The 25,894-nt window shown below is 39.9% G+C and overlaps 2 protein-coding genes and 1 pseudogene across 8 annotated transcripts in view; all 3 read left to right on the top strand.

Annotated features, from left to right (window-relative positions):
* The window catches only part of LOC146487780 (uncharacterized), a 48,979-nt gene extending 28,451 nt beyond the window's left edge, over positions 1-20,528 (top strand). The window contains exons 28-46 of one of the 6 annotated variants that reach the window (XM_085126945.1): positions 78-169; positions 377-441; positions 901-990; positions 2,052-2,130; positions 2,343-2,407; positions 3,152-3,184; positions 3,352-3,426; positions 8,869-9,080; positions 10,349-10,420; positions 10,614-10,847; positions 12,486-12,564; positions 12,759-12,801; positions 13,325-13,586; positions 14,322-14,388; positions 14,476-14,538; positions 15,178-15,423; positions 16,229-17,921; positions 18,451-18,548; positions 19,253-20,528. In XM_085126945.1, coding sequence (XP_084983071.1) covers positions 78-169; positions 377-441; positions 901-990; positions 2,052-2,130; positions 2,343-2,407; positions 3,152-3,184; positions 3,352-3,426; positions 8,869-9,080; positions 10,349-10,420; positions 10,614-10,847; positions 12,486-12,564; positions 12,759-12,801; positions 13,325-13,586; positions 14,322-14,388; positions 14,476-14,538; positions 15,178-15,423; positions 16,229-17,921; positions 18,451-18,548; positions 19,253-19,603 — 3,919 coding nt within the window. In that variant the 3' untranslated portion in view covers positions 19,604-20,528. The remainder of the gene's footprint in view (positions 1-77; positions 170-376; positions 442-900; positions 991-2,051; positions 2,131-2,342; positions 2,408-3,151; positions 3,185-3,351; positions 3,427-8,868; positions 9,081-10,348; positions 10,421-10,613; positions 10,848-12,485; positions 12,565-12,758; positions 12,802-13,324; positions 13,587-14,321; positions 14,389-14,475; positions 14,539-15,177; positions 15,424-16,228; positions 17,922-18,450; positions 18,549-19,252) is intronic. The other 5 variants (XM_085126923.1, XM_085126914.1, XM_085126930.1 and 2 more) reach the window with 5 other exon arrangements.
* On the top strand, positions 5,434-8,037 carry LOC146487781 (uncharacterized; annotated as a pseudogene). The gene is made up of 2 exons (XR_014867804.1): positions 5,434-5,448; positions 6,051-8,037. The product of XR_014867804.1 is annotated as an uncharacterized LOC146487781 (transcript).
* A 1,666-nt stretch (positions 20,529-22,194) lies between the features above and the next one.
* On the top strand, positions 22,195-25,104 carry LOC146487779 (uncharacterized). The gene is made up of 2 exons (XM_085127145.1): positions 22,195-22,433; positions 24,582-25,104. The coding sequence occupies exons 1-2, from the start codon at positions 22,215-22,217 to the stop codon at positions 24,834-24,836; spliced, it is 474 nt and encodes a 157-aa protein (XP_084983271.1). The 5' UTR covers positions 22,195-22,214; the 3' UTR covers positions 24,837-25,104.
* The last annotated feature ends 790 nt before the right edge of the window (positions 25,105-25,894 follow it).

Genomic DNA, 25,894 nt, shown 5'->3' with positions numbered 1-25,894 from the left:
AAATTACTTTTCGTCACTCACTTGAAAACCACTGTAGATGGCAGATACTACAACCAAGATTAACTGTTTAACTACAGGCGTGATACCTACCAAGTCTCACACCCCTGCATCCCGGAAGAGGGTGAATTTTCACCTGCTGAGCCGTCAGCATTCTCTCGGCCAATTAAAGGTATGTTCGACTTAAACAGCTTTGATGGAATGACTTTTATTCCGTAGACCCTATGCAAAACTGGCTGACTTTTGTAACATTCTTTTGTTTGCTTTCAAATTAGCCATACTAGCCTCATTCAAGGTAAATTATTCATATCAAACTAACCCAGCTTGTTGAATGTTTGTGAGTGTGATTGTGTCTTGTTTTTTTCCTTTGTTAATTTAGAGCCCAGTCCGCCAGTTAATTACCGCTTTAGTGTTGGCCAGCTCCCTTCATGGGCTAAAAAGCAGGTAGGCAACTCTTGTACCCCTGAATCACCTCTCGCCGTCTGTATTTTGTAATGGGAACTTACCTATTTTATTTTGTAATTGTCCAAGAAATAAACTGAAAGAATCCAGTGTTATCATATCGCTGGGCCAACGAAAATGAAGCGCGGTTGTGGAAAACTCACCGATTTTTACCTCTCTCTCTTTGTGTCTGTTGTAAAAGCTAACCTGGTTAGGTAGTTCAAAGAGCGGGTAACTTCATTCAGCGGAGAAGAATACGTTTGGATAATCTCGTCGCTCCGCTCTTTGAACAACCGGTCTTGACATACACATGATGATTTAATGATGGATAGCATACTTTCTACAAGCCGGACTGTAATAGTGACGTTCGTATCCGTGAATGCATGATTGGACTTCACTTTTGTCTGAAGGAGACGCTTTTGTTTTTTGGCTGACGAAAGTGTTTTCATCTCTTTAATTTAGCTCATGGCTGATGGGAATGATAAAACAAATTTGTCTCCGGAACAAGATAACGGTCAACAGGCAGCGCAACCTGGAGGACGCTGGGCGCAGGTAAGATCCCTACCCTCCCTTCCCACAGCCTTCACTTCAGGAAAAACTGGTAGTCAAGAAGATATCATCGCTAGATATTTTTAAAGTGAATTCCCTTTATATTGCAAAATTTGTGTTTTCATATCACCAACGTTTGCTGCCCTCGCCCTTTTTAAATTTATTTCCGACTGGTGGTCAAATTCATAATTATGATACTAGAACCTCAGCTCATTTTCGACCTTACATCTGCCGAACTAATATGAAGCAATTTACTATACTCTATAGAGGGCCAAAAATATGGAATGCTTTGCCATTATCAATTACGTCTTCCCCCAGTCTATCCACCTTCAAAAGAAAGCTTCTTGATTTCCTCATTTAATTGTGTGAAACGTCCGACTCTGTTATGTCTTTATAGTCTTACCACCGGATGTTAAAAAATTTAAACAATATCTTTACTAGTCTTACAGTCCTTACATATCTCCGAGGAGACCTCTCAGTATAAGCCCAGGGGTCCTCGCCACTTCTTACTTCTTCTTTTTTACTATTATTATTCACTCTAAACTTAAGTAAGATCTTAGTCTATTATTCACTGTAACTTTCTATGATTGTATGTCGTGGTGAATAAATAAATAAATAAATAAATAAATCGCTAAACAGAACAATCTTCTCGGGTGAATGTTGTTTTATTATGACTGGCGTCATCATTTCTCTTGAGTTCCTCCATTTTATGAATCTAAAAAGGAATCACAAAGTAGTTCACATTTGCAGATGTTTAGTTAGTGTCCTACGTAGCCGTTATTGGGGTCGTCACGCAACGCCACTCCCCACCAGGGAAGAGCGTTGCGTGACGACCTTGATAACATTTAGTTTCAATCTATCCCTGGTGATTTCTTGTGTAGTTTTTTTTTTGGCAGAGGCGGGTGAACCTCAAACGCAAAGAATTAAGTTAATAGCCTTGTTGTTAAATTTCTGAGAAAGTACTTGCATCGTCTTTCTTTTGCTTGAATCTCACGCACGATCTCCGCCCTCTCTCTTTAAGCAAACGACAGGAAAAGTTTGATTCATTTGTATCTTTTCTCTAGCGGATTCAAAATGGCGGTATTCATGTGGCTGGAGACAATGGTACTTTACAACCGATTGCTTTTCCTTTAGACGCAGCAGGTAAGAACTGGCAAATCCTTGAGGATCTTTTCTTCGGCAGTTAAACGAAGCTGTCCATTGTTTTAGCTCTGCTGTGACTATATAATACTCGTGGCGCTAACTTGTAAAGTGATCAATCTTTTTCAAACAAAGATAGAAAACAATCCAAACATGTTATTCCTTTACATAAGTTTAAGTTGGACTTTTTTACATTGCTATAATTCTGTCCACAGATCGAAAGCGATATACAATAGAGCCAATCTCCCTTCAGGAGCAAGTGAGAGCTTTAGCAAACAGCGTATGTAGCTCATCCTTCCTATTAGTTGGATAGTTTATTATTATGATGTTCAGGCTGTGATAACTACTACACCGTAAGCAGTGCATTTTTTCCCCTTAAGTTCAAATATCTTGGGTCCCCATTGGTGACAAAAGACCCTCTGGAATCTCCATTGGGGAGGGGGGCTCTTGGAACTCAAATGCCAATTTCTAGAATGAACCCCACGAATGTTCCATGCTGCCTATGATTTTCTTCTGCAATCTGTGTTGCGTTTCGTGCTCCTCTATCCTTGAGAAAAATGCAGGGAACAGTCATGGTCTGCAAAAATAAGAAACTGTGTCCAGTGAGTATAGCAATCTGTCTCATGTTCGTTTGTGAGAACCTCTTTAACCAGTCAGACCAAAGGTGTCTAATTTCATGTAGAGAAGTCCAGCCAACACTATTCTCGAATTTTCCGATCATAGCTATCCTTGAGGCTGGGATTACAAAGGTTAAAAATTAAGATTTTACAATCTGGAGCTGAGTTTATTGACGGGCTTGTTTGGTGATGTCTTAACAAAACCATGTTCTAAGCCGTTTTCAATTTTACCAACAATCATATCTAAACATTCCCTACTGCCGACGGTAACAAGAAGGACTAGAAAACTATTTATCTACTTAAAATAAAACACTTATAAACAGATTTGGAGGCCCACTGATTGTCTTGAGCCCCGGTTTAAGTTAGACTCTGTTTAAATAACTGGCCCTTTGTGTTTTTATTTGCAGCCTCTCGAGAGACGATGTTCTTTAACAAAAGGGGTAAGAGATAATTATTGCTTAATTCAAGTTGTATCCGAACTGTTGTTGTTATGTGCGCTGTATCTCGATGTAACGAAAAATGGTGTGAACCGTGACAGATACGGTATTGGACATGTTATTTATTCATCAATGCATAATTTATGCAAGCTTTAACTCGTGGCTTGCAGGAAGATGATGATCTGTTTCCGGCGGACGGAAGAGCTGCATTTGATCGACTCACTGAGGATGATATGGAGGCTGAGGTGAGTGGGAGGGGTGGGTGGAGAATGTTTTTCAGAGTCAGTTTGTTTGCTGGTCAAATGATGTACTTTAGTTCTATGGCGATAGAGAAAAGAGAAAGGGTAAAGCCCTTACCCCCATAACGTCTAGAAGGCTTGAGCACTTTTCAAGTGAGTGTAATTACTCTTATTAATCACAAATTCAAGGTAGGTACACAGCAACTCCAGTCTCGATCGCATTCTCTTTCCATGTTAACCGCTGTTACTAATTATAAATATTAAGATTTTCCATTTCTCTCTTTTATATCTATATGTTATGCGCCCGATCCAAATAGCTTTACGCTTTAACCATTATCCTTTGTGTATACAGCTATTTGAATTAACGTTGTCGGATTAAAATCAAGCTAAAAGACAAGACCGCAATGTTTTGTGGGATTATTTTTTATGAATAATTTCATCAAAATCATCATTGCACGTGACAGGTCATTGTACAGCTAATTACAACCTATTGTTTTCTCCAGGCATGACTGATTTTGATGAATTTGTTCATAAAAATCCCACGTAAACTTTCGGTCTTGTCTTTTAGCTTCATGCTTTGAACCGACAACGTTAGTTGAAATGACTGTAAATTTAGGCCATTATTATTGCTTACAAATGCGAACAGCGTAATGAACCAATCAGAACTCGAAGCAATGTCATGTGAAAGGTGTCAAGCGCGGGAAAGCGTGACGAACAAGTCACCATTGGTTTTGTGTTGATTGCTAATTGGTTGAAAAAATGCCACGAGTTTTTTAACCAATCGCGAAGCGTGGTAAAGCAAAACCTAAGCAAACACGAAATCTCCTCCGATCTATTTAGGCGCGTAAGACTGGTACCGAATTCAGACACGAAAGCGAGGGTTGGGAAAAAGCAACTAAAAAAAACTCAGTGAGAAACGAGAAAAGCAACTTTGGTGCGAGAATTTTGTAAAATTTCTTCGAAACTCAAAAGTGGCGGAACAGTTTGATAGAAAAAAATATCCTGGTTAAAAGATTATTCAACGAAAAGAGGAACGCTGGTAACTACACAGCCGGATTGAAACGTAAAGCCGAACTAGTGGAACTCGAACAAAAGGCACAGGAAATGAAAATATGACGAAGTGATGAAGGCGACGACGACATCTTAGACGTGATAGCCAGTAAACTGAGATGGGAAAAACAACTCGCCCTGAAAACATCCACATCTGGAGCCAAGGTTTTTCAAAGACTTTGCTGTTACAGTTTGCCATTCTACAATCGTCTCGTATCAATCAAGGGCGAGTGGAGTGATCATTTTATTACAAACAACCAAGAAATGTTGCCATATCTTACTAACTTCATTTTGCAAGAAAAACCAGAAGATGATTCAATGGTTGATTTTTCTCGACCAGGGTATAATGGTTTATATTCCACGCCCGCTAAGCCAATCGAAACTCTGGAATTGCATCCCAATTTTATACTGCATCCACCTGTGGACATGGTATCCCATACACTGCACAAGACAAAACCTGGCTATAGAATCTTAAGAGGGTGTATAACAGATTAAACTGCTTTGAAATATCTTATTTTGAGCTCATAGAGAAGTTTTGAGAGAATTAGATGGCACTTGATAACTTGTGAACAATTGGGAACTACTTGGTTGTTCGTGGAGCAATCGTGTTCAGACGAAGGAATTTCATCATGGTTCTTTTTTTATCGGAACTATCTCGGATGGAGCTCGGTTCCTGACATCTCTCGGTTGTCGGCTTGAGTATTCGCCAGCCACTTAGCTACAGAAACTCTGCCTTCCAAACACGTCTGTGCTGATCATTTTCCATCGAGCACAACGTATTAAATCGACAACATTGACAAGCAAATATCAGGTGAGTTGAGGTATTTTGAGTTAATTTTGCATGTACATAGGCTCAGCGATATTGCCCATAAAAATAGCAGATCTGAATATATACAGACTCCATTTATGTACCATGGGGGAGAGGAGTTTGTGTTGTCCAAATTGTCAAATTTTCGAATCACTAATTACTGTAAAACAGTTACTTAGTTATGTTATTTTAATTGACTCTGAAAGACCCCGTGGGGACGAGCCAATAAAGTATGTATATATGTATATAAGAATGTAAATTATAACATAGCGCGCGCGCATCCTAATCTAATTTCTATTGGCGTCATCATGGTATATTTCTCAACATACGCACGGCCGTGCGTCCATCCGATGACGTGTGCAAGTTAGATGAAGGAGAAGCATGCGCGCGCTATGTTATAAAAAACTTTTTACAGAGAGACAGCACCATAAAAAATGTATATTTATAAGAGCTTGTCGAAGTGAATGAAACGTTAAGATTAAACCAATATGAAAAACCACTTTCACCTTTTTTTTTTTGTTCAGAGTTTTTGTTATTAATCAGGAACAAAACCTGTTTTCCAGAAATCGTTTACTTTATTTTCACTATGTTATAAAAGAATTGGTTCATGCTTTTAGCTGTGCGTATATCGAGTTATGGATGCACTTAGGAAGTTTGGAGAGCACTCAAGAAGCTAGAGTTGCTCTCGGCTACGCCTCGAGCAACTCTTATGCTTCTCTCGTGCTCTCCAAACTTCCTGCGTGCATCCATAGCTCGATATACGCACGCTAAGCATGAACCAATTCTTAACGAAGAATCAGCTTATTGGCAAATATTCAAACTAGTTGGTGTGTTCATCTATTAAGTGCCGTGACTATTTTCAAACTATCGTCTTTCAACAACCAACATTTTAAACCCTTGCCATGATCGATCTCAACAAAACATCTAAAACTGACCTTTTTGATGTAATTTAATTTTGGAGTAAATAGTCTTAGAATTTTACTTCTTCAAAGGATAAAGTGAGAAACGTTTTAGCTTAGTTCGTCCACTACAATAGACAGCATTGATTGGTCACGCTGATTTCCAAAGGAAAGTACAGTCTTTACTTTTCTTCGATTGTGCCTTACTGGAGTTTTAATTCAGAACTCACAGTTTGTACTTCCTAACCACTTTGCACGTGCACCACCTAACATACTTACAAGTGAATGTGCACCGCTAAACATACCAACAAGGGGATTTTTTACTGTTCTTTTGTTTTTCCAATGACTGTTATTGGGGTGCAAGTTGAGATGTCTTGGTTGGTGAAATAACTGTTTGGGAGTGAAGGGTAAGTGAAACTTACAGTAGACCTGCACCTTTCAAAAGCTCTATTTTCACTGGACCCTGATAACCTGCAGCTGCATTGTTTTTTAGGGTTGGGAGCATTGTTCTGTTGTTCGTTCTTTTGTCCTCTCGACCAACCATGTAACACGTTGCAAACGGTACAGGTCTCCCCGTAATGAAGTGTGCCATTAGTTTTTGGAAGAGAAAGGCAAGGGTATTTTAATCCACTCTTCCATCCCAAAACTAACCCTTACAATCCCTAAATTGCGTTTGTTATTATTTCTGCATGTAGAATGAATGGAGCAGGTCGCCACATTGTATCGTTTGATCTATAACATACTGCACGTATGAGTCATGTAAAGTCCTTCACTAGAGTGCCAGTGTGTAAGCCCAGCAAAACACAACATCAGCTTCTGTTCTCTGCAAGACTTCAAGCTGACAAAGTCTGAACATGGCAAGGAGGAGGAAAGTGATCCAGCTGTCAAAGAATTTGATCCAAGGTCAATAATAGCTGATCCTGACACACTGAGCTAAAAACTCAGACGATTTGGAGTGATGCTGTTGGAGGTCATGCGCTTTCTCCTTTTCTACTTCCACTCATTGATGAAGATTTTGGACAATCCTTCATGACTTCAGATAAAACTGTTCAATAGGAAGAGGTAGAGCCTGTTGAAAATTCCTCTGTGACTGACGTTAGACCATGATAAAGTTGTTGCTTAACACAACATCAAAGTCAGTGCGCGCTGCTGAATCAGCGGATGGTTGGTTAGTGTCACAGTTTTCTGAAACAATTTCCCTTACTCAGGAGCAAGCTGACGTGATCAACGAAACGACAAGGTCCAAATGTGCGGGGAGAGACTTGATCCTAGCGTTAACAGAAGATTGAAGGCTCACTGCTTCAAAGGTCTCTGGAAGAAAAATTGGTTCTGGTTCCTTAAAATGGATCATGTGAACTTGAGCTGAGAAATTCAATTTCCTGTAAAGCTAGAGGTGATCCTTTGCAGTTGTATTGTCAGCAATTATGAAGCTACTGGCGAAAGGGAACTTCTTTTTCTATGTCCGCTGCATATCATCGCTGAGGGGACCTCTCTCTTGTCAAGTAGAAGAAGAAGATTTAGACAAACAATGACTCCCTGAATGTTAATGGGATGTTTCCGTGAAAGATTTTGACTTCTTTCAATCGCGCAATAGCTGTTTCCACGTGTATCCTACCTTTGGAAGTGAAATTAGTTTCTTGTTTATCTGTTTGAAAAAATAAAGGCTCTATTTTCATGTAAAGAACAGTAAACGCTTTAGAAACTGCCTTCTGTTTGGTGGGTGGTGAATTGTTTGGAGACCGCTGAGAATAAGTAGGGAGGGTGCAAATTTGGTGATAGCAGGAGCAACGTTGGGGTTCCACTGAAAAATTAAATGAAAGGGAATAGATGGGACAAAATTCGTAGGTTGGTAACTGTTTTGATAAACAGGGTTTTTTTTAATTATTTGAACGTAACTATGAATGGTATGTGTGGAATGATACCAATTAAGGACGGTGCCTACTAATACCGAAGTATTTTTGTGCGGCTTACGACTATGCAGGAAAAACAGATCTTAGCAAGGCCTCTTGGAATCCAAAAACAAAATTGAGGGTAACCACGCATTTTTCAGAGATAGTTAAGCAATAATATCTCTAAAAAGCGCCAAAATATAAAGCAATGTATGGGATTTTTTTCCTAAATTGAAGTTTAATTATCTCTGAAAAATGAATGGTTACCCGTAATTTTCCTTTGAGATACCAAAAGCATTTGCTAAGTTCTGCTTTCTCCGCATAGTTTTAAACCGCGCAAAAATATCCCCGTATTAGTGAGCACTACCCATAGGAAACCCGAGTATCTCGAGATGCGCAGTAACAATAGTAGGCACCGTCCTTAAGAAGGTTTTTGTGCTTGCGAGTAATGATGAGTGGTATACTGTTTTTCATTGGGAAACCAAACGCATGCACGTGATTTAGTATATATCCTGTAATTGGTGGTTGCGGGTACGATTCCGATGCAAATCAAGGTAAAAGATAACCCTGCTTCCGTCTTTCTTTACTGCAATTAATTTCTCGCGCTACTTTCGCGCCGATATTTGGTGCCAGCCTCACGCGCCTCAGTTTGCCGGAAATGGGCTTTTGAAAACCGGTGTACAGTTATTCTCCTTCGCAGCCGTTTTTGGGAAATCCAAAAACGGCTGCGAAGGAGACTTGTGTACAGTAATACCCTTTCATTACCCTGTGGTACTAAGAGTATAATTTCCCGCCAAAACAGGGTAGCAGTGAAGTGCCTTCTGGAGTCACCGTGTCACGTGGCAGTGACGTCACCATGCATCCCCCGCGGAAGAGCAGTGTGGTTACCTCGGAGACGGGAGAGCTGAAGTTTGAGGAGGCAGAGGAAGTGGAGGAACTTAAAGAGGGCGAAATGAAGGAAATGATTATCTACCTTCCACCAAGCCAGGATGACTTCGATAGTGAAGTTGCCAGGTCAGACAAAAATCCTCATTATACACCCCCACGGAGCGCCTGATTAATTTTCTTCCCGGGATCTTTGGGTTGAAAATCAAGATGGCGACCATTTGTGTATTCATGGGTGTTCCCTTGGTACTGGGACAAGGTGTAATTTTATGAGTCACATGGCTCTGAAAACAGGGCCCACCTCGCACATCCCCATTACACCCTGGTACTTGGTATAGTCATGAATTGGGTGCACGGCCCAAAACCAAGTGCTCTTGGATGAAAAAGTCCCAAATGTAACGGAACCAAGTTTTTTGGTCCCGTTCAATTGCTTCAAAAACTGAGAATTTTTGTTACCCGGGTTTAATTTCCCTCGATAAATCTTTTGACATTTGTGATCATTCTGAACAAGCTAAACATTTAAACATCTCAGGAATTTTTCGCTTAGACAAAGTGATTAAACGTAAGTTTAAAACTGAGATTATCCCTAATAATAAAGTTGTAAAATTTAAAATCAGTAATGTTAAAATTAAAATGTTCGCTGAAAATAAAACTGGTCTTGAAAACCACGTTTTTCGAACAATTTTAACCGAAACGTTGTTGTAATTACTTGTAACGAAAAGAAGACCTTTTGTTTGTCTCCATTTTTTACTTTACTTGGATATTACGATTTTCCTTGCAGTAAATAATAATAACAAACTTAAAGCATAAACTAGTAAAACAATCGTTATCGCATGAAAATTTAACTATATTTAATTTAATTGAAATCCTTCGTTTTAAATGATTTAATGTTGACAGCAAAAGCGTGGTACCGTTTCAGTATTCACACATCATGTTTGGATTCTTTCATATGAGGGTTTTTCTTTGCCATTACGAATGTGTAATAAAAAGTTGAATTCACTAAACGAATAAATAAATTTCATTAAATTTTATCGTTGCTGTTTGGGTTAATCTCTTTATTTTTTGTCTCTTTTTGTTGTTATAATTCTTCGAGCACTATTAACCCACTATTTGCTTCGTTAAAAAGACATGAGCAGCCCTTGAAGATTAAGCAAGTAGGTTTGTCATAATTTTCGTAAATAATAAACGTCCAATAATGAATTACTGTGAAAAGGTAAATTAAGCTGATCAAAAACGTAATGTGCAGTAATTTAAAAGACTATAAAAATACTAAAGGTAAAGCTAAGTGAATAATTGGTGCGTGTAACCAGTTAATTTTTCTAAAACGTCGAACATAAACTGGCATGTTCCTTTAAAAGTAAATGATTAAATCTAAAATGAATTATTCCATCACACAGTTGCATGATCAGCAGTCCTTCCAGAAGGCATTGGAAATATGTTCCAATTTTCAGGAAATCTCAAAAGGCTAAGTAAGTCATAACAGAAACCCCATGACGCATACGTATTCGAACACCTTGAATTCCTGCCCTCAACGCTATTAACCCATAACTAACACTTTATAACCCCTTCTTCTGTGCTAACAATATCCCCACCCTCCCCTCTCTCATGTAATGTACTGAACTAACACAGGCTGTCTTCCTTTTGCACTCTCGCTCGACCCAGTGCTCCACGGGTCCAGGAAATTGTGCACCATTACGAGGTTCTGCAGCTTAATCATCACGCGTCTCTCCCTAATATCGCTCAACCAATCAGCAACGGAGTACAAGAGGATTCGTCACCGGACGAACCGGTTGAACCGGTTTCTACTAATACTCCTCATCGTAAAAACAGCCCTGGAGCATTATACAGATCTCCATCTGTAGATTATCTGCCCTCTCGAGTTCAGACTTTTCTCAGGTAACTAAGTAAAGTTTAAATGTTGTTAAAATAAAAGATAATTTTAGTTTCATACACTACGTAGGTATAAATCAAGGATTTTCTTGCTAAATAAAAGTTTAATAAGTTCACTTTGGTAATGTTGCCACGGCCGTCCAAGCAAAATTCTTTCTGTTCAACTTTGTGAAGTTATTTAAATAAAATCTAAGTTGTAATGTTACTTTGGTGATTTCTTGTGTAAACAATTTGAAGCCTTACTTTAAAGTTTAATAATGTCTGCGATGTGATTGCATTGTTAAACGGACAAGGGACAGAAATAATAAAATTACCAGCTAGAAGATGTTGGTAGACTTAACCAAATTCATAGGACTTAACACATGGATTGATTATATAACAGTAACTACAGTCGGACCTCTATTAAGCGGCCACCCTGGGGACTTTGAAAACTGGCCGCTTAATAGAGGTTGGCCGTTGAATAGAGGTATCGAATACAGCACTTTACTGACAAAATAATAATTCGGGACTTTGGAAAACGGCCGCTTAATGGAGGGTGGCCGCTTAATAGAGGTCCGACTGTAATTAAGGAGAACCAATTTCTAAAGCTTTCACTGAAAGGAAAAACAACGGCATTTTTGCTTCAGCCAGTTCCTTGAACGTAGTACCCCTGCCAAGTAAATTTTAAATCTATAAGTAAAAAAAAAACAACCCAAGATATAAATTCCTTCAGTAGCAAAAATGACAATTTAAGTCATTCGTAAAGCTAAGAGCGATTTAATGTTGATTGAGATTTGCTAAACAATAACAGAGATCCCTCTGTCTCTAAAGTGGTTTATGTTGAAGGGTGGAAGGGCTAATTTATATCCGATAATTAACATTTCAAGTTTAACTCAATGACAATGCGATCTGTCCTTCTCTTTGAAATAATTGCTGTCTGCGCTGGAAAGCTTTGCGAAAATATGCTTAGCGCTCCTCAATCTTTAACGTTTGTCTTTGTTCTCACGTACACGTAGTTCCTGACGCTGTTTGTGTTCAAGTGTACTTAATTTAACATATTTGTTCAGAAAAATATTTGTTCAAACCTAAATGGGATCGTGATCAGAACATTAAGAAACGCCTCGATAGGTTCGACTACCGTCAAGCCAATTTTCGTTCCTTCGTTTTCTTTCTTTAATTTTGCAAAAATGTTTCATCTTGGGATGCTTGTAAGAAATTAGTTTCCATCTTAAAGGACCCTAGTCAGCCTCCGCCATTTTCGATGCCATCGAAATTATTGATATTGCATGGTGAAGGGAAATCTTATTGCTTTAGTGTAAGTTGTGTTCCTGAAAGTATGTTTCATTATCTTTAGTAGTTTCACAGTGATTTCGTTCATTTCGACATGCTCCGAATAAAATATAATAGCCAAACTCTCGCATACAAACAAAAACAAAGGCGTGGCTGACTAGGGCCGTTTAAAGTAAAAAGAAAGTAAAGTTCTAGTTTGGTCAAGAAACATTTCCTGTATGCGTTAAGTACGAGGATACACTTGATTATAATATCTTCAGTTGAATATAAATGCTGCTTTGAAACGAGATTTTCAGTTGTTTTATTTTCCAACCTATTAACAGCATCCAGCCAACATTCGTTGGACATTGCTAACAATTTTTTCACCTTCTTCAGAGCTTTCAAGTTGTCTGCTGCACAGCAACCTAAGAGACTGTCTGTTTCTATGGAGGACTCGAAAGGCGAAGAACAAGAGGTACAAGGCTGATTATTGGGTGTGGTACAGGGAGAGGAGAAGAAAGCCGGGGTAGAAAAGAGGAGGGAGGGGTAGAAGGTCGCAGTCGGGACAGTGGGACAGCTAGGGAGATGAGTGCGAATTTTCTGAATAAGGTAGCCTTTGTCTTCGCTGAAAGCTACTTCATGGTTTTTTGTATATTTTTATTCTTTTAGGAGAACGACAAGTTTAAATCGGGAGAAAAGGAGAGGATAACTCGTAAGTTTACAGCGCCATTTTTAATTAGCTGGAAATATTTGTTTTAAAAGAATACTCCCAACCTGTAGCAATCCCTGAGGAACTTTTCTCGCTCAGGATCTCGTCTCAGAATTTACTAAGCAAGCTAGTTTTATCTCGGAGGTTGGTTAGCTCGTGCAACGTGAAGTTTTCCTCTGGCGAAAATCATTTAGACGCAATAATTACCTTGCACAGTCCGTCACTTGTTCCCAGACGAAGCGTCTGTTGATCTACCCAATGAAAACCAAGGGTGCCCCTTATATCAAAGAACAAATTCTCCGATCTTGTCACCATACTTTTCTTATAAAAGTACTGCGGAGAAGTTATTAAAATGTTAAGAAAATTCACCTTGGGTGATCATATCCTTAACTCTCATGACCTCAGGGGTTGAGTAAGCATTGATATTACAAGGAGAAATTTGATGCCGATCACTGTTAATGCTTAAAGGGTTAAAAACCACGCTCTGCTATTATCTAATGTTGTCTTTGTTTTGGAAAAAAAAAAGCATCCAGTGAAGATTCCGAAGACGAGGTCACCAGCCCTTCAGAAGAGTTTTCAAAGCCGTTTGGTGAAGACGAAAACAAACCCGAGGGAGGGGAGGATGAGGAGGTAGTTGGTCGATACTTTGAAACATTGGGTACCAGCTCTCCGAGTTCAAAACCGGACGAGCAGGTGAAGGAGCCGCCACCCCTGGACACAGAGAAACTTATGAGGACCCGGCTGAGCATCTCGGCTCGATTCCTGTCTCGATCGCATCAACCCGGACGGTATGAACTGATCTGTACTGAATATTAGTTTTGTGCAGGTTTCTTCGTTTTGTGGATGTTTTTTGTAATTGTTATCAATCTTTAAATTATTACTAACATTTTTTTAAGAACAATTACGTGAAACTCAACAACTATTGATGCATTGATTGATGCATCGTCTCTTTATATTTGCACAGTTTGATATCCGAGAAAGCGCAGGCGACTATCGATGAGCTTAACACTAGAAAAAGGGGATCCATCGAACCCCTATTGTAGACAGAACTGAGTGGATGCACAGTGTAATGCATTGATCATTAATCTGTTTCTAGCGTAAAAGGCTTCCCGCCACAAACTTGTGAAACAACTGATACATGTCTTGCTTGTCTTGTTTGGAAATTGAAACTCTGAGTCTGTACACCAATCCATGGTTGTTGGGTTTCACGTTGTTGCACCTCTTCTCTTTGCTTCTCAAAATCGTGATTATTTAGTCGTTCCACTGTTCCATCGGTTCGTGTAAGGACGTCGCCGTATCGGTCTGTCCGTCTGTTGGTCAGTCAGCCAGCCAGTCATCAATCAGTCAGTCATTCAAATAGTCATAATTCAGTCAGTTGGTTCAGCCAGTCAGTCTCGGTCAGTCAGTCAGTCAGTCAGTCAGTCAGTCAGTCAGTCAGTCAGTCAGCTCAGTAGGTCGGCACAGCTATTAATCTATGAAGTACAGTTGGCACTCAGTATAACACATCGTCTGTCTTTGTTTAGAATTGGTTCGTTGCCACCAAACGCTGAAGAGGAGACAAGCCACGGTGGTAATTCTACGTCAGATGATGTAAGTATGTTTGCTTGAATTACATTCGACGCGAAAATTGGGCCTCATTTGTAACTTAACACTTGTGCCGTTATTTATTACTGTCAGTTTCAAAGACGCAAGGAAGAGATGGCCCTTGCTGTAGAAGCAACTCGTAAACGACTCGAAGCTGTAAGTAATCCATGATCCTCCTCCCAGTAATATGAAAATCTTGTTGTTTATTAAAGTTTGAGTGAGACTCAAACGAATTGCAAATTGAGAGAAAGCGAGGGTCATTTTTTTAAGTGCGCAGACCATGTCGACTTAGTCTTCCACGCAGTTATTTTGAGTTGGGAAGAGCTGGGTCAGACAAACACGACGTACTTTTGTTTAATTTTGAAACTTCCATCTTCCCCCCAGAATATTAAGACGAGCAAAAACGTAACAGGAAAATACCCTTAATAGCCTAGGGTAAAGGGTAGCGTGACTTCGTTTGTTCCTGTTGTCGAATTCTTCTCGTTGCGCGTTAAAAAGAGATACTTTGTTTTGCAGTTCTTAGGATTAAAAATTAATTATTAGATATATGTCTTGCATCCCGTATATATTTGGAAAAATAAATTAAAAATTGTAGGAGTGGTCAATCATATTATAGGTAGGAGGGGTCACAGTTTTATGATTTCAATTAGCAGATCTGTACAGGACAATTTTTGGGGGGCAAAATTTCATACAAATTTACCAAGTATTCACAAAGTCATGGCATTGTCTGCCAATTGGCACTCTTAGGGCCTTAAAAAAGAGTCAAAGGTTTAAACGAAAATCTTTCTGTTGCAGCTGGGATGGAAAGCAAAGGAAGACATCTTGAAGAAATTGCCGTCAAGCAGTACGACCACATCAGCCACCAGCACAAGCGCTGCTGCATCAACAGTACATGTTACCAGTATGGCGATCACTGTGACGTCTACTCCAACCACAGCTGTTACTACTGTTTCTAGTGCTAGTAAAGAAGCTGAAAACACGCCAGTTTCTAGTTTAACAGATTCAAACAACAAACCTTCTGTCATCACTAATTTAATGGAGGTATGTGTTCTAATATCTGTTGGGTTTTGCGCTTCATTATTCAGCACTCGTTTTCGGAATGCCGAACATCACAGGTCGAACGTAGAGCGGTTTTCAGTTGAGTGCCAGAGTATTTTCACGTTTGCTTGGTTTTGCTTCACTGTGCTCTGTGATTGGTGCGCAAATTCGCGCCATTTTCTGAACCAATGGGAAGTCAGACCAAAACCAATCGTGACTTGCTCGCACGCGTTTTTCCCGCGCTTCCCTGTGTTTGTTGATTGGTTCATTGCGCTGTTCACGTCTGTGATTGGTCAGAGTAATTATTTGTTCTTGGTTTTACGACACACAATCGAAAACCGCTCTATTTTAACAGACCATACTATGCACTCCACGATTCAGCACTCATTGTCAGGATACAGAACACATCGACGTGAAAACATACTGCGATACTACGCACCAAAAAGTTACGCGACAGAATTGTTCAGATTTTTATATAATAAGTAAAAACGAGCATTGTCAGTAGAAAGAAGAAATCTTTAAACAGGTCGAGCGCGTGTAGTAAACAAACAGATGTTTTTGCTACAACAGCACAGTGGTGTATTTTTACTCGGTTTGCGCGTTACCAAGGGACAAGTTGTGATAATGGTATTAAACATGTTCTATTGCGGTGAAGTACTGACGAAGTGTTCCTAGAATGGATACTCAAAAAGATGTTGGACACTTTATGATGTTTACACTATGTAGTCTTACTTTTCATAGTCTCCAGATCCCACGCAACCCTGTTGTAGTCTTCTTCATTATTTACTGTCTTCATCATCTCTTGCAGACGCGACTGGCAGAAGTGCAAGACACTAAAGGTACAAAGAATGAAGACAAAGAACAGTCGGTGAAGAAAGGTGTCGCTAGTGACAAGAAAGAGATTGAGTCCAAGGACGAGGATGGGGAGAAAACCAAACGCTCTGCGTCTCACCTGATTTCTTTCTTTAGCCAATCAAAGTCCTCCAAGAACAAAGACAAAGAAAATACGAAAGAGAAAGAAAAATCCAAATCGAAAGATAAAGAGAAGGGGAGGTCCACCCCTCCCCCGGGGAAACAAACCCCCGAGGGTAAATCTACCCTAGGGGGTAAACTTGAGCGTAAGGGGTCCACTGGGAGTACGGCGTCACAGAAATCCGAGGGAAAATCTTGGCGGAAGTCGTTAGGAATTCTCGGAGGAGGTTCAAAACACGATAAAGAAGAGAAACATAAAAAGAACACAGATTATCGAGCGTCTACTCCATCCGACTTGTCAGCGAAAAATTCACCACCTGCACCACACAAGGAAGAAAGCAGCGCTTTAAAGACAGTGAAGGAAAGTAAGGACGAAAAATTCAACAGAAAACAACCCGAGCGACGCAATTCAAATCCGACAGCAGAATTACTGAAGAAAAATTCGAAAGCGGTGCCAACAGCACAAGATAGCAGCGCTTTAGAGACAGTGATTGAAAACAAAGAAGAAAAAGCGAGTAAGAAACCACCCGAGCGAAAAGGTTCAACTCCGACAACTGACTCACAGACGAACAATGCTCACACAAGCTCGAATAAACAAGATGAAAGCTCATTGAAAACTTTGAAAGAGGAAAACAAGGAAGAGAAATTGACCAAACAGCAAAGCGCACGGCTATCTTCAGTTGAGCCACAAACAAAAACTTCTCATCCAGGATCATCCAAGCACGACGAACCTTCCTCACAGAAAACAGTGAAAACGGAGGGGAAAGTCTCTAAAAAAGCAGAGCCTAATTCTCAAACGCGTAGAACGAACGATAACGGTTCGTCGTTTTCAGAAAATACCGTACAATTAAGAGAGAAAAAAGGACGCTTGACTGGCGATGAAAGGCGCGAAAAAGCCAAATCTTTGGGAGATATAAGTGGCAAGCTTCATACGGTGGAAGTGTCTATTTTGGACCCCACTGTGCCTCCATCCAGGACAGTCGATACTATGGATATACCGGATCAGTTAGCACGACACGCCAAGAGACCGATGTCAAGCAATGCTGTACTAGAAACACCGCCACTTGCTCCTAAAAATAAACCATTAGAACGAAAATCACTGGATACCAAGGACGATACATCAAACGACCACAATGGTGTGAGAAGTGATAGTGATACTTTGAAAAATTCCAGCTCAAGAGCCGAGAACGTATTGAACGAAAAATCATCTGAATTTAAGGCAGCTTTGGATACAAAGTCGGCACCTTCCTTTGAAGGGTCTGGTAAAGAGGGGATGTTGGCCCCAGGCCCTGGTGCAGAGAAGAAAGTCTCTGATCAGGAGATCAGCAAAGCTGCATCTCCCGCCAAAACCTCGCGGAGTGGGAGTGGATCGAGTTTTATGTCTGATATCAGTGAGCTGTCCGCTGAATTGTCAGCAGCTATTGCGTCACCGCCTCCTCAGCCAATCAGATTAAGCATGTCGGAATCAAACCTGTTGAACAGCGGTCCTCCCTTGGGCAGCAGACGGACCCCCATTGGTAAGGATCAAGGTAAAGGATGGATGACTAATGAATTTAGCTTGGAACTAAGTTTTTCTGAAAAAAAGTTGTCTTTCCGTGCATCCTTCCAGACTTCTCACCATTTGTTTTCAAGTGTAAATGGAAGTGAAACACTTCCATACCGACCAGCATGTTGTTTTCTAAACTTGTAGGCAACCACCTGTGTACAAACTTTTTGATTACCCGCATTCGTTTTAGACTGTTCTTCAGCATCTTTTTGTTGGGTTTCTAAACCGCTCAGCGGAAAAAAAGGTCAACGAACGCATTTGCAATTTAATGTCATTTTTTTGTTGGGTTTCCAAATTTCTCATCCAATCACAACCGTACGTTCAATTTTTTCGCACGTGACAACTTGTTTTGACATCTCCGCTTCTTGTGTTTGGTTTTGATTGGCTGAGCAATGAGAAAACCAACATAACGATGTGACATCAAATTTAGCGCCCTTCACTGTTACCCAAACAGTGGTGTTAAGATGGCTTTTACAAAGAACCTTTGCGTTTTTCATTTTTTACATTAACAGATTCGGCGAGTGCAAAAGCGGTGGATCAAGACACTTGCCAGGAAACTCTGGAAAACTTGGTCAAAGCTTTTCAAAACGTCATGGATCTCCATTCCAAGGTAAGCAACAATTTCATTGTTTTCACCGAAATTTGGCTGAATTCGATTGAAGGCAGACATCTCGAGGTACCGAATCATAAATTCGACAAATGTTCTAATTTTTCCATTCAAAAGAAAATCACAGAATTTGCAGCACCACAGAAAAGTACTGCGCAAAAGCTTTGATGTGAATGATTATACCTTGAGATACATTCAAAGACTCAAAAAGTTGGAACCAGCTCGTACAGCATAATAAACAGCACCACAGGAAGGTACTGCTCTGTAACTTACATTTGAATGGTCACACTTTAGGGTTTGATCTAGCTTCATAAATTAGAACCAGCTTGTACAGAGTAATAAACATTACGACAGCAAAGTACTGCTCAGCAGCTTTCATTTAAATAGTCGCACTTTAGGATTTCGTCCACAGACTCAAAAAGTTGGAACCAGTTTGTACAGTATAATAAACAGCACCACAGCCGGAAGGTACTGCTCAGTAACTTTCATTTGAATGGTCACACTTCAGGATTTCATCCAGACTCAAAACGTTAGAACCACCTAGTACAGTGTAATAAACAGCACCACAGGAAAGAACTGCTCGGTAACTTTCATTTGAATGGTCACACTTTAGGATTTCGTCCACAGTCTCAAAAGTTAGAACCATTGCATGTGTCAGAGGAACAGTTCAGTGGTACTGACAAACTGCATACTGTCTTTAATCACAGGTGTTGAACGAAGAACCCTCTGAAGACAGCCACCGTCTATTGTCGTATATGTCAAGCGCGTTTTCAGCCATAGAGGAACAGATCCACGAGTCACGTGTTCGAAGGCGGCAGTGGGAACTCTCCTCCCTCCCCAGGGGAAATCCTGGCACCGGTTCCAGGCCTCTTGGCGGCATGCTGAGTATGTCCACTGGCAATCTCGATCAAATCGGTTCAAAAGGATATCCATTGCGGAGACATTCTGAGTTTTCCATATCCGCCATCCCCGAAGTAGAAGTAGAGGTGCATGAAGTGTTACTGGAAAAATACTCTGACAGATTATTAGAAATGGTTGCTCAAAAGCTCAGAAAATGAGCATCGATTGTTTGAGACTTGTACGTGGAATGACTTTCCTCAAAAGCGAGGGTTTGAAGTTAATAGATGATTTTAAGCATGAATTTAAACTTGTCTCCTCGCTTCAACTCAAGGGTATAGCGGTCGTTTATGGCCGTCAAATTCGTCGCATATCAGAGCAAGCCGATGATGCAGCCGATGACTAACGAACTATTCCGAACATTTATGGCCGTGAACATTCGAAACGAACCAACCAAACTGAAACACACGAATGATAGCAGTGGTGTATTCTGCAAACCATTGAAACCATGAAGCAAGAGTCTGAAAACTGGTCTTGTATTTTGGTTCCTTTATGTGGCGTCAAGATAGCGTGAAACGGCGCAAAGAAAATTAACCTGAAAGGGGAGAGGCACCGCTCACAGTATTTTCTCTGAGCGACTAGAACAGGCGAGCTACATACGAATAGTATACCGTCATGCCTTCATCTCGTACACAAACACCCTCGCTTTAGTGATCATGGATTTCACACCATGAAACGATTAATGTCTAAATACGCGTTCACTTTTTTTTTGGTGCATCTTCTATAATTTTACCTTGGGGAAGTCAAGTCTTTTCTCTCGAGCTGCGAATTTGAATCGTCGAAAAAAGATTAGGAGACTCTAGGTTAAATTGGGTGATGTATTTTTGGTAAGATCATGAAGTAACTAACATTTGTTATTTTATTATTATTTTTTTGAACGAAAGTAACATTTCTACGTCCAACTGCAACCACACTAAAAACATTAATGTAAAGTACTATGGGTTCGTGTTAGACGTAAACTGTGTTCTTCATGATTCAGAGAAGGTTGAGATAGCTCTGTAAAGATGCTCAACTTCAGAGTTAGAGTATGTTTATATTTAATAGAAAAAATATGAAAAGCTGTAAATAAACCTTTGACTCTTTGAAGTGGTAGTTGTCAACATGAACGACCGGAACATGCTATTATTTTTCAGTATACTGTCTAGAAGCTGACTTGGGTATTGACGAAGCATGAGTTCCTGCCCAGAGATTGGCTGTCCGAGTCTTGGTCCACCGGACCGAAAAACATGGCGACTGGTTCATTTACCCATAATTCTTAGCGTACGAAATCTCTAAAAACGCTCATAAAAACACACAGAAAAGCTCTAAAAACTTCAAACCTAGCATACATATTGCTGTTATCACAGGGACGAATGTCGCAAAAAAGAAATATGGCTTTCTATGTGCGTATTGGCTGTGTTAGGTTCGTAAGGTATTGTGGTAAAATGTACGGCTGCCGTCTTTTTCCGTCTGGTGGATCCTGAAGTGCTTGTGACCTTGATTTCAGTAATTTTCTGGAAGTGATAAAATGGCGGCTGATCTGTTCTTGGTAAGTATGGGAAGTGGTTCACATTTGCCAACTACGTGAAATACCAGAGACGCGAACAACTTCGTAGAAGCTAAAACAAATTGCCAGAAAGAAACGCTCTACTTGCAGAGTACATTTGCGCTTTAAAGATTTGAAATTATTTCGGTGGTTCAAACATTTTTACAGCTGACCATGCAGTCATGTGAAGCCTTCCCACCAGACTAGTATCGTAACGTAACAGCCTCTAAGTCTTACTTTCACAACGGGTACTTTCCGTGGGTCGAAATGTGATTGCAAAAGTCCACACCTGCAAACGTTTTATAATGATGATGATGATGATGATGATGATGACGATGATGATGATGATGATGATGATAATGATAATAATATTTATCCAAGGAGCCCACTCGCCTTGGCGGTTTTCAGCGGGGCTCCGCAAATTAAAAATAAACTTACCTAAAAAATGATTTCACAATATCAAACAAATTTAAACATAGCTAAACAATCAGAAAGTGCATCATTCACAAACTTTTAAGCTTAATTGCTTTAAAAAGGGACAATGATTTGCTGTTTTTAATGTCATTGTCTAAGTTGTTCCAGTCCTTAGAGGCTTGATAAATGAAACTTTGCTTGCCCCAATTGGTACGCACGCGAGGAAGGTGTAAATCATTACACCTAGATAAGAAAGTAAACTACTATTGCGTCTAACGTCAAATTTAAAATCAATTCTCCCCAACCGATATGTCCGTGAAGAAACGAAAACATCGTTGTAATAAGTTGTTCTTTCCATGCAAGGCGTGCAGTCATCTTCACCTTCCTCGCGGGGGCCACCATTTAATTAAGGCCCCCGCAACTGAGAAAAATCTTTGCGGAAACATAATTTTTAGTGTTCCCCTAAATGCTTCCTTGTTTGCGCGCATCAGAAAAACTTACATTGGCAAGATTTTCACGTACTCCTGTGATTCATTTATGCCTACATTTTTTTTCTTTTATCTAATGAGGAGCATGAAAGAGGTCGAATCAAGAGAGGATGAACCTTGGGTCGAATGCATTGCATGTTTTGGGGCTGTCCGTAAAAGTTAAGAGGAATGTGATTCACCCCCCCCCCCCCCCCCCAAAAAAAAAAAAAAGAGAAAGAAAGAAAAGATTTGCTTGTAGTAACTTCCAGCCAATCAAAATACCCAACTTGCGGAAAAGCCCTGGGTACGGCTGTTGAATGCCTTTTTGTCACGCTATGTCACACAATCCTCATTCCTCGACTTACGATGGCGGACGAAAGAAAACTCAAACGGTTTCGAAGCGAGCCTCGTAGCACGCTGTCTTGTTATGCTCTGCGTCTAAAACCTGGAGAGGAAATAATGGAATGCTTGCTTCAATACGTAAAGGATAATAATCTTAAGGCTCCATTCCTTCTGTCCTGTGTTGGTAGTGTGACGAAGGCTACACTCCGAATGGCTAATGCTTCAAGAGACACTACTAACGAGGTATTAAGACATTATCACATGCAATATTTTGTAGTAGAATTCCTGAGGCGTCATTGATATGTTCATATGTTCTGTCTGAGTACATTTTGTGACGCAAACTCTATTTAAGCTCATTCTTTGTGTAAGAGGTTGGTATGTCAGTGATGCATGTATAATTAATGTATGGGGCGGAAATCAACTGCCTCCAACTGACCGAGAAGACGGTATTTTTACGCGGGATGCCCTGAGGGGGCATACCGTGTCTAAAAACGGGTCGATTTCTTTTTTTTTTTTTCCTCGTATCCACAAATGGGTACATTAATTTATTCATTAAACTCTCCCCTCTCCTACTCGGGATTTATTGTTCTGATTGTCTTCAACAACAGCAGGCCAATCAAAATCCATTCTTGTCGCTTATATCGCGAGGGAGGGGACCCACTCACCCTAGCTTACCTGTGTGACGTCAACGCATCATTTGATTTCTTAATTAAAACTGCATTAAATTTGGCGCCATATTGTTTATAACATGTTCTGGACTCAAGTGTGCCGTTTTCAAACGGAAATTTCACCATTTTGAAGCGGTGAATCGAAAGAATAACTTCTAAGAAGCACTCGACCATTAAAACGGTGGGAATTGGTTAGTTCATGGCGAAGGAATCGTGCTTTGTTTGACAGTCTTAGACCACAACGCGAGACTGAAAAGAGGTCATTGAGAAGCTTATGTTATCGTAATGGAATTTCAAAAATTTCCGGTAAAAGTCTGAGTCGCGTAACACAAGGGTAACAACGTAACGCGATCGTCTTGACTCAAACTATTCCATTAGCAAGGATAGATTTATCAATCGGCGAGGCATACAGTTGGAAAAGATGAATCAGCCCCAGCATCACGCGTAATGCCAGTGTAGCAGGCATCTTGTCCAGTTGTGATTGTTTGAAACTGAAAAAGAGCTTTCGATCAGCAAAGTACAAACTAAAAAGACAATAACCCTTCGGGGAATTGGGCCAAAACGGCTAAAGGAGTCACTCTGGTTTAAGAGTGCAACTGGTGGGGGGAGAGGGGGAGGGGCAGTGTTGATGTCTCTTGAAATTCTCGATTTTGATTTGTTAGGTTAAACAATTTTGAAAGCATTCTTTTTTTTTCAGGTGAAGCTTCTGGAAAAAAAAAAAACTAATATTTCAACCAAGGAGGGAGAAATGATTAAAGAAAGGAAAAAAAGAAGAATGATAAATTGCCTTTAACTTCAGAGCAAAAAATTAAACAAATTCACCTTAACGCAAATGATCACATCCCTTGAAATAATTTGGAACTCTGCCCAACTGTAACCTTCTCCTTGTGTGCATGTCCTATTACCAGAACAACTACAAAAAACACTAAACATAGTGTAAACATCTCTCTTGTTAGCCCCAGGATACATTTAAGGTTACCCTATACCTTTAGAGGTGTCTCGTGTCCAAGCGATGTAGTGCGTCCGGTTTATGCTGTAGATACCTAAACCCCTATGTCAAATTAAAGCTTATAGAGCTGGCTATCAAACGGTACCAAGAATTTTGAGATAAAATGAATCGTCAAATTTTTCATGACCTCAAAATGCAAGCGTCCGAATCACCTTTTGAAAGCTACACGTCAAAGCAAATTTTGATTTTTGCTAATTTAATAATTATTTGCTCCTCAGTTTCTGGACCCAAAGCACTAAAAAAACCTGTCTCCATAGTCAATTGCAGTGAAAAGTTACAGAACATTTTCGAAATAGGATTTAAAAAATGCGAAGTGATCGTACAAAAATTGCTCTCGGAGAAAACATATTTTGAAAGAAAAAATTCACAGACATAGTTTTGTTGTTTATATGTTAAACTAGCTACTGTCCAAATTTGAAGGCAAACTAACAAATTCACTTTGAGTTTAAAGCTCTTTAAAGTGTCCCCTTCAAGTGAAAAATTTGATTCGAGAAAACAGTGCTAAAACTTTGACAATTCATTTTATTTCAAAATTCTTGGTATAGTTTGATATTTGATGTAGTGGTTTAGGTGTCCACAGTTTAAACAGGATGTGCTACATCGCTTGGACGCGAGACACGTCTAAAGGTATGCAGTAACCTTAAAGAGGCTAGAATACCTTTATGGAGTGATTTAGCACTTCCACATTATTTTGAAGTATATGTTTTTCAACAGATTATTGAAGTCAAAGGAAGGCATGAGATTGTCTCACTTGTTGGAACACTTGCTGCTGGTGGACATCTTCATGCTTCACTCTCAGATAAAGATGGACATGTCATAGGCGGCCATGTTATGGGGAACATGACAGTTTTCACCACTGCTGAGGTTGTTATTGGAAACTGTGATATGTTGTTGTTTAGTCGAGAAATGGATGACCAAACTGGTTTTGATGAACTTGTGGTAAAAGAGAAATGGGAGCATCAGCCATGAAAGTTTAATCCTTTTATATTTTGGTGGCAGATCTAGTGTAGGGCTTGGGGTCCCCCTTGACATTTTTCCTTAGAAAATAACACTTGGAAACTGCTTCAGGTCCCTCCTCTCACTTTTTTTGCTCTGTACACTCATCTTACACAAGTCATTTTTTGCACAATAATAGTTACTTTGATGTTTAAGATCCTCCAGTGACTTTGTGTATAATTTAATAAAATGTATTCAGTAAGATACAATCTGTATTATAAACTGACAAATTTGTATTGTGTTCATGGTGTACTCGTGTTGTCAGGTAACAGATAGGGTGTCCTGTGGTAATGGGTGCACAGCAGCCTCCCTTGACCCACTATGCACTGATCATGGGTGGAATCATGAATAAATGCTTACAGAAACAAACACATCAGCTATATCTGCTCTAGATGGTGCCTTAGGATTGAAATCGCCGGATTGTATACCTGCCAACTTTTTTGGAGTCAAATGCATGAGATTTTTGTCTTGTCATGACCAGGATTTCTGAAAATGTCTCAACCACTTCCAAAGATTTCCAATGATTTTCTGAAGACTTCGGAATGTTGCTGAAAGTGTCCAAAGATGTTCCAATGACCTTTGAACACTTCCGATTCAAATGGATTGTAGATGTTTGAAATCAAAATACAAACTAAAACACGTAAATTTTAACATGCTGTGATACAGTTAGGACACAAAGTCAAAATTAAACACCTTTTTTAAGGAAATTGAATTGAATTTTTGTTATCAGTCATGTGTTAAAGAACAACTCGTCTGGATTTGCAAGTCAGGCATAAGAAATTGTCCTTGAGGTGCGAGATCAATGTCTTTAGTTCGCAGACGCGAGACTGGCGCATAATGCATGAGAGTTGGTAGGCATAGGATTGGCCTTACACATCCAAACACAGATAGGGTTGTGGGGGGGGGGGGGGGTGGGGGTGGGGAGGGGGCAAGCCTAGTACTAACATTTTAGACTGGCGTCATTTTCAGATGATCAAAAGTTGTAAGCTCACAGCTTTGGACCTCACTGTGCTCTCTAAAAGCTTTACCCC

The sequence above is a fragment of the Pavona decussata genome, unplaced genomic scaffold, assembly GCF_977016875.1.
Source record: "Pavona decussata unplaced genomic scaffold, jaPavDecu1.1 SCAFFOLD_13, whole genome shotgun sequence".
Classification (NCBI taxonomy): domain Eukaryota; kingdom Metazoa; phylum Cnidaria; class Anthozoa; order Scleractinia; family Agariciidae; genus Pavona; species Pavona decussata.
The sequence above is the reverse complement of the archived record's forward strand: the minus strand, read 5'-3'. Positions and strand labels throughout refer to the sequence as shown.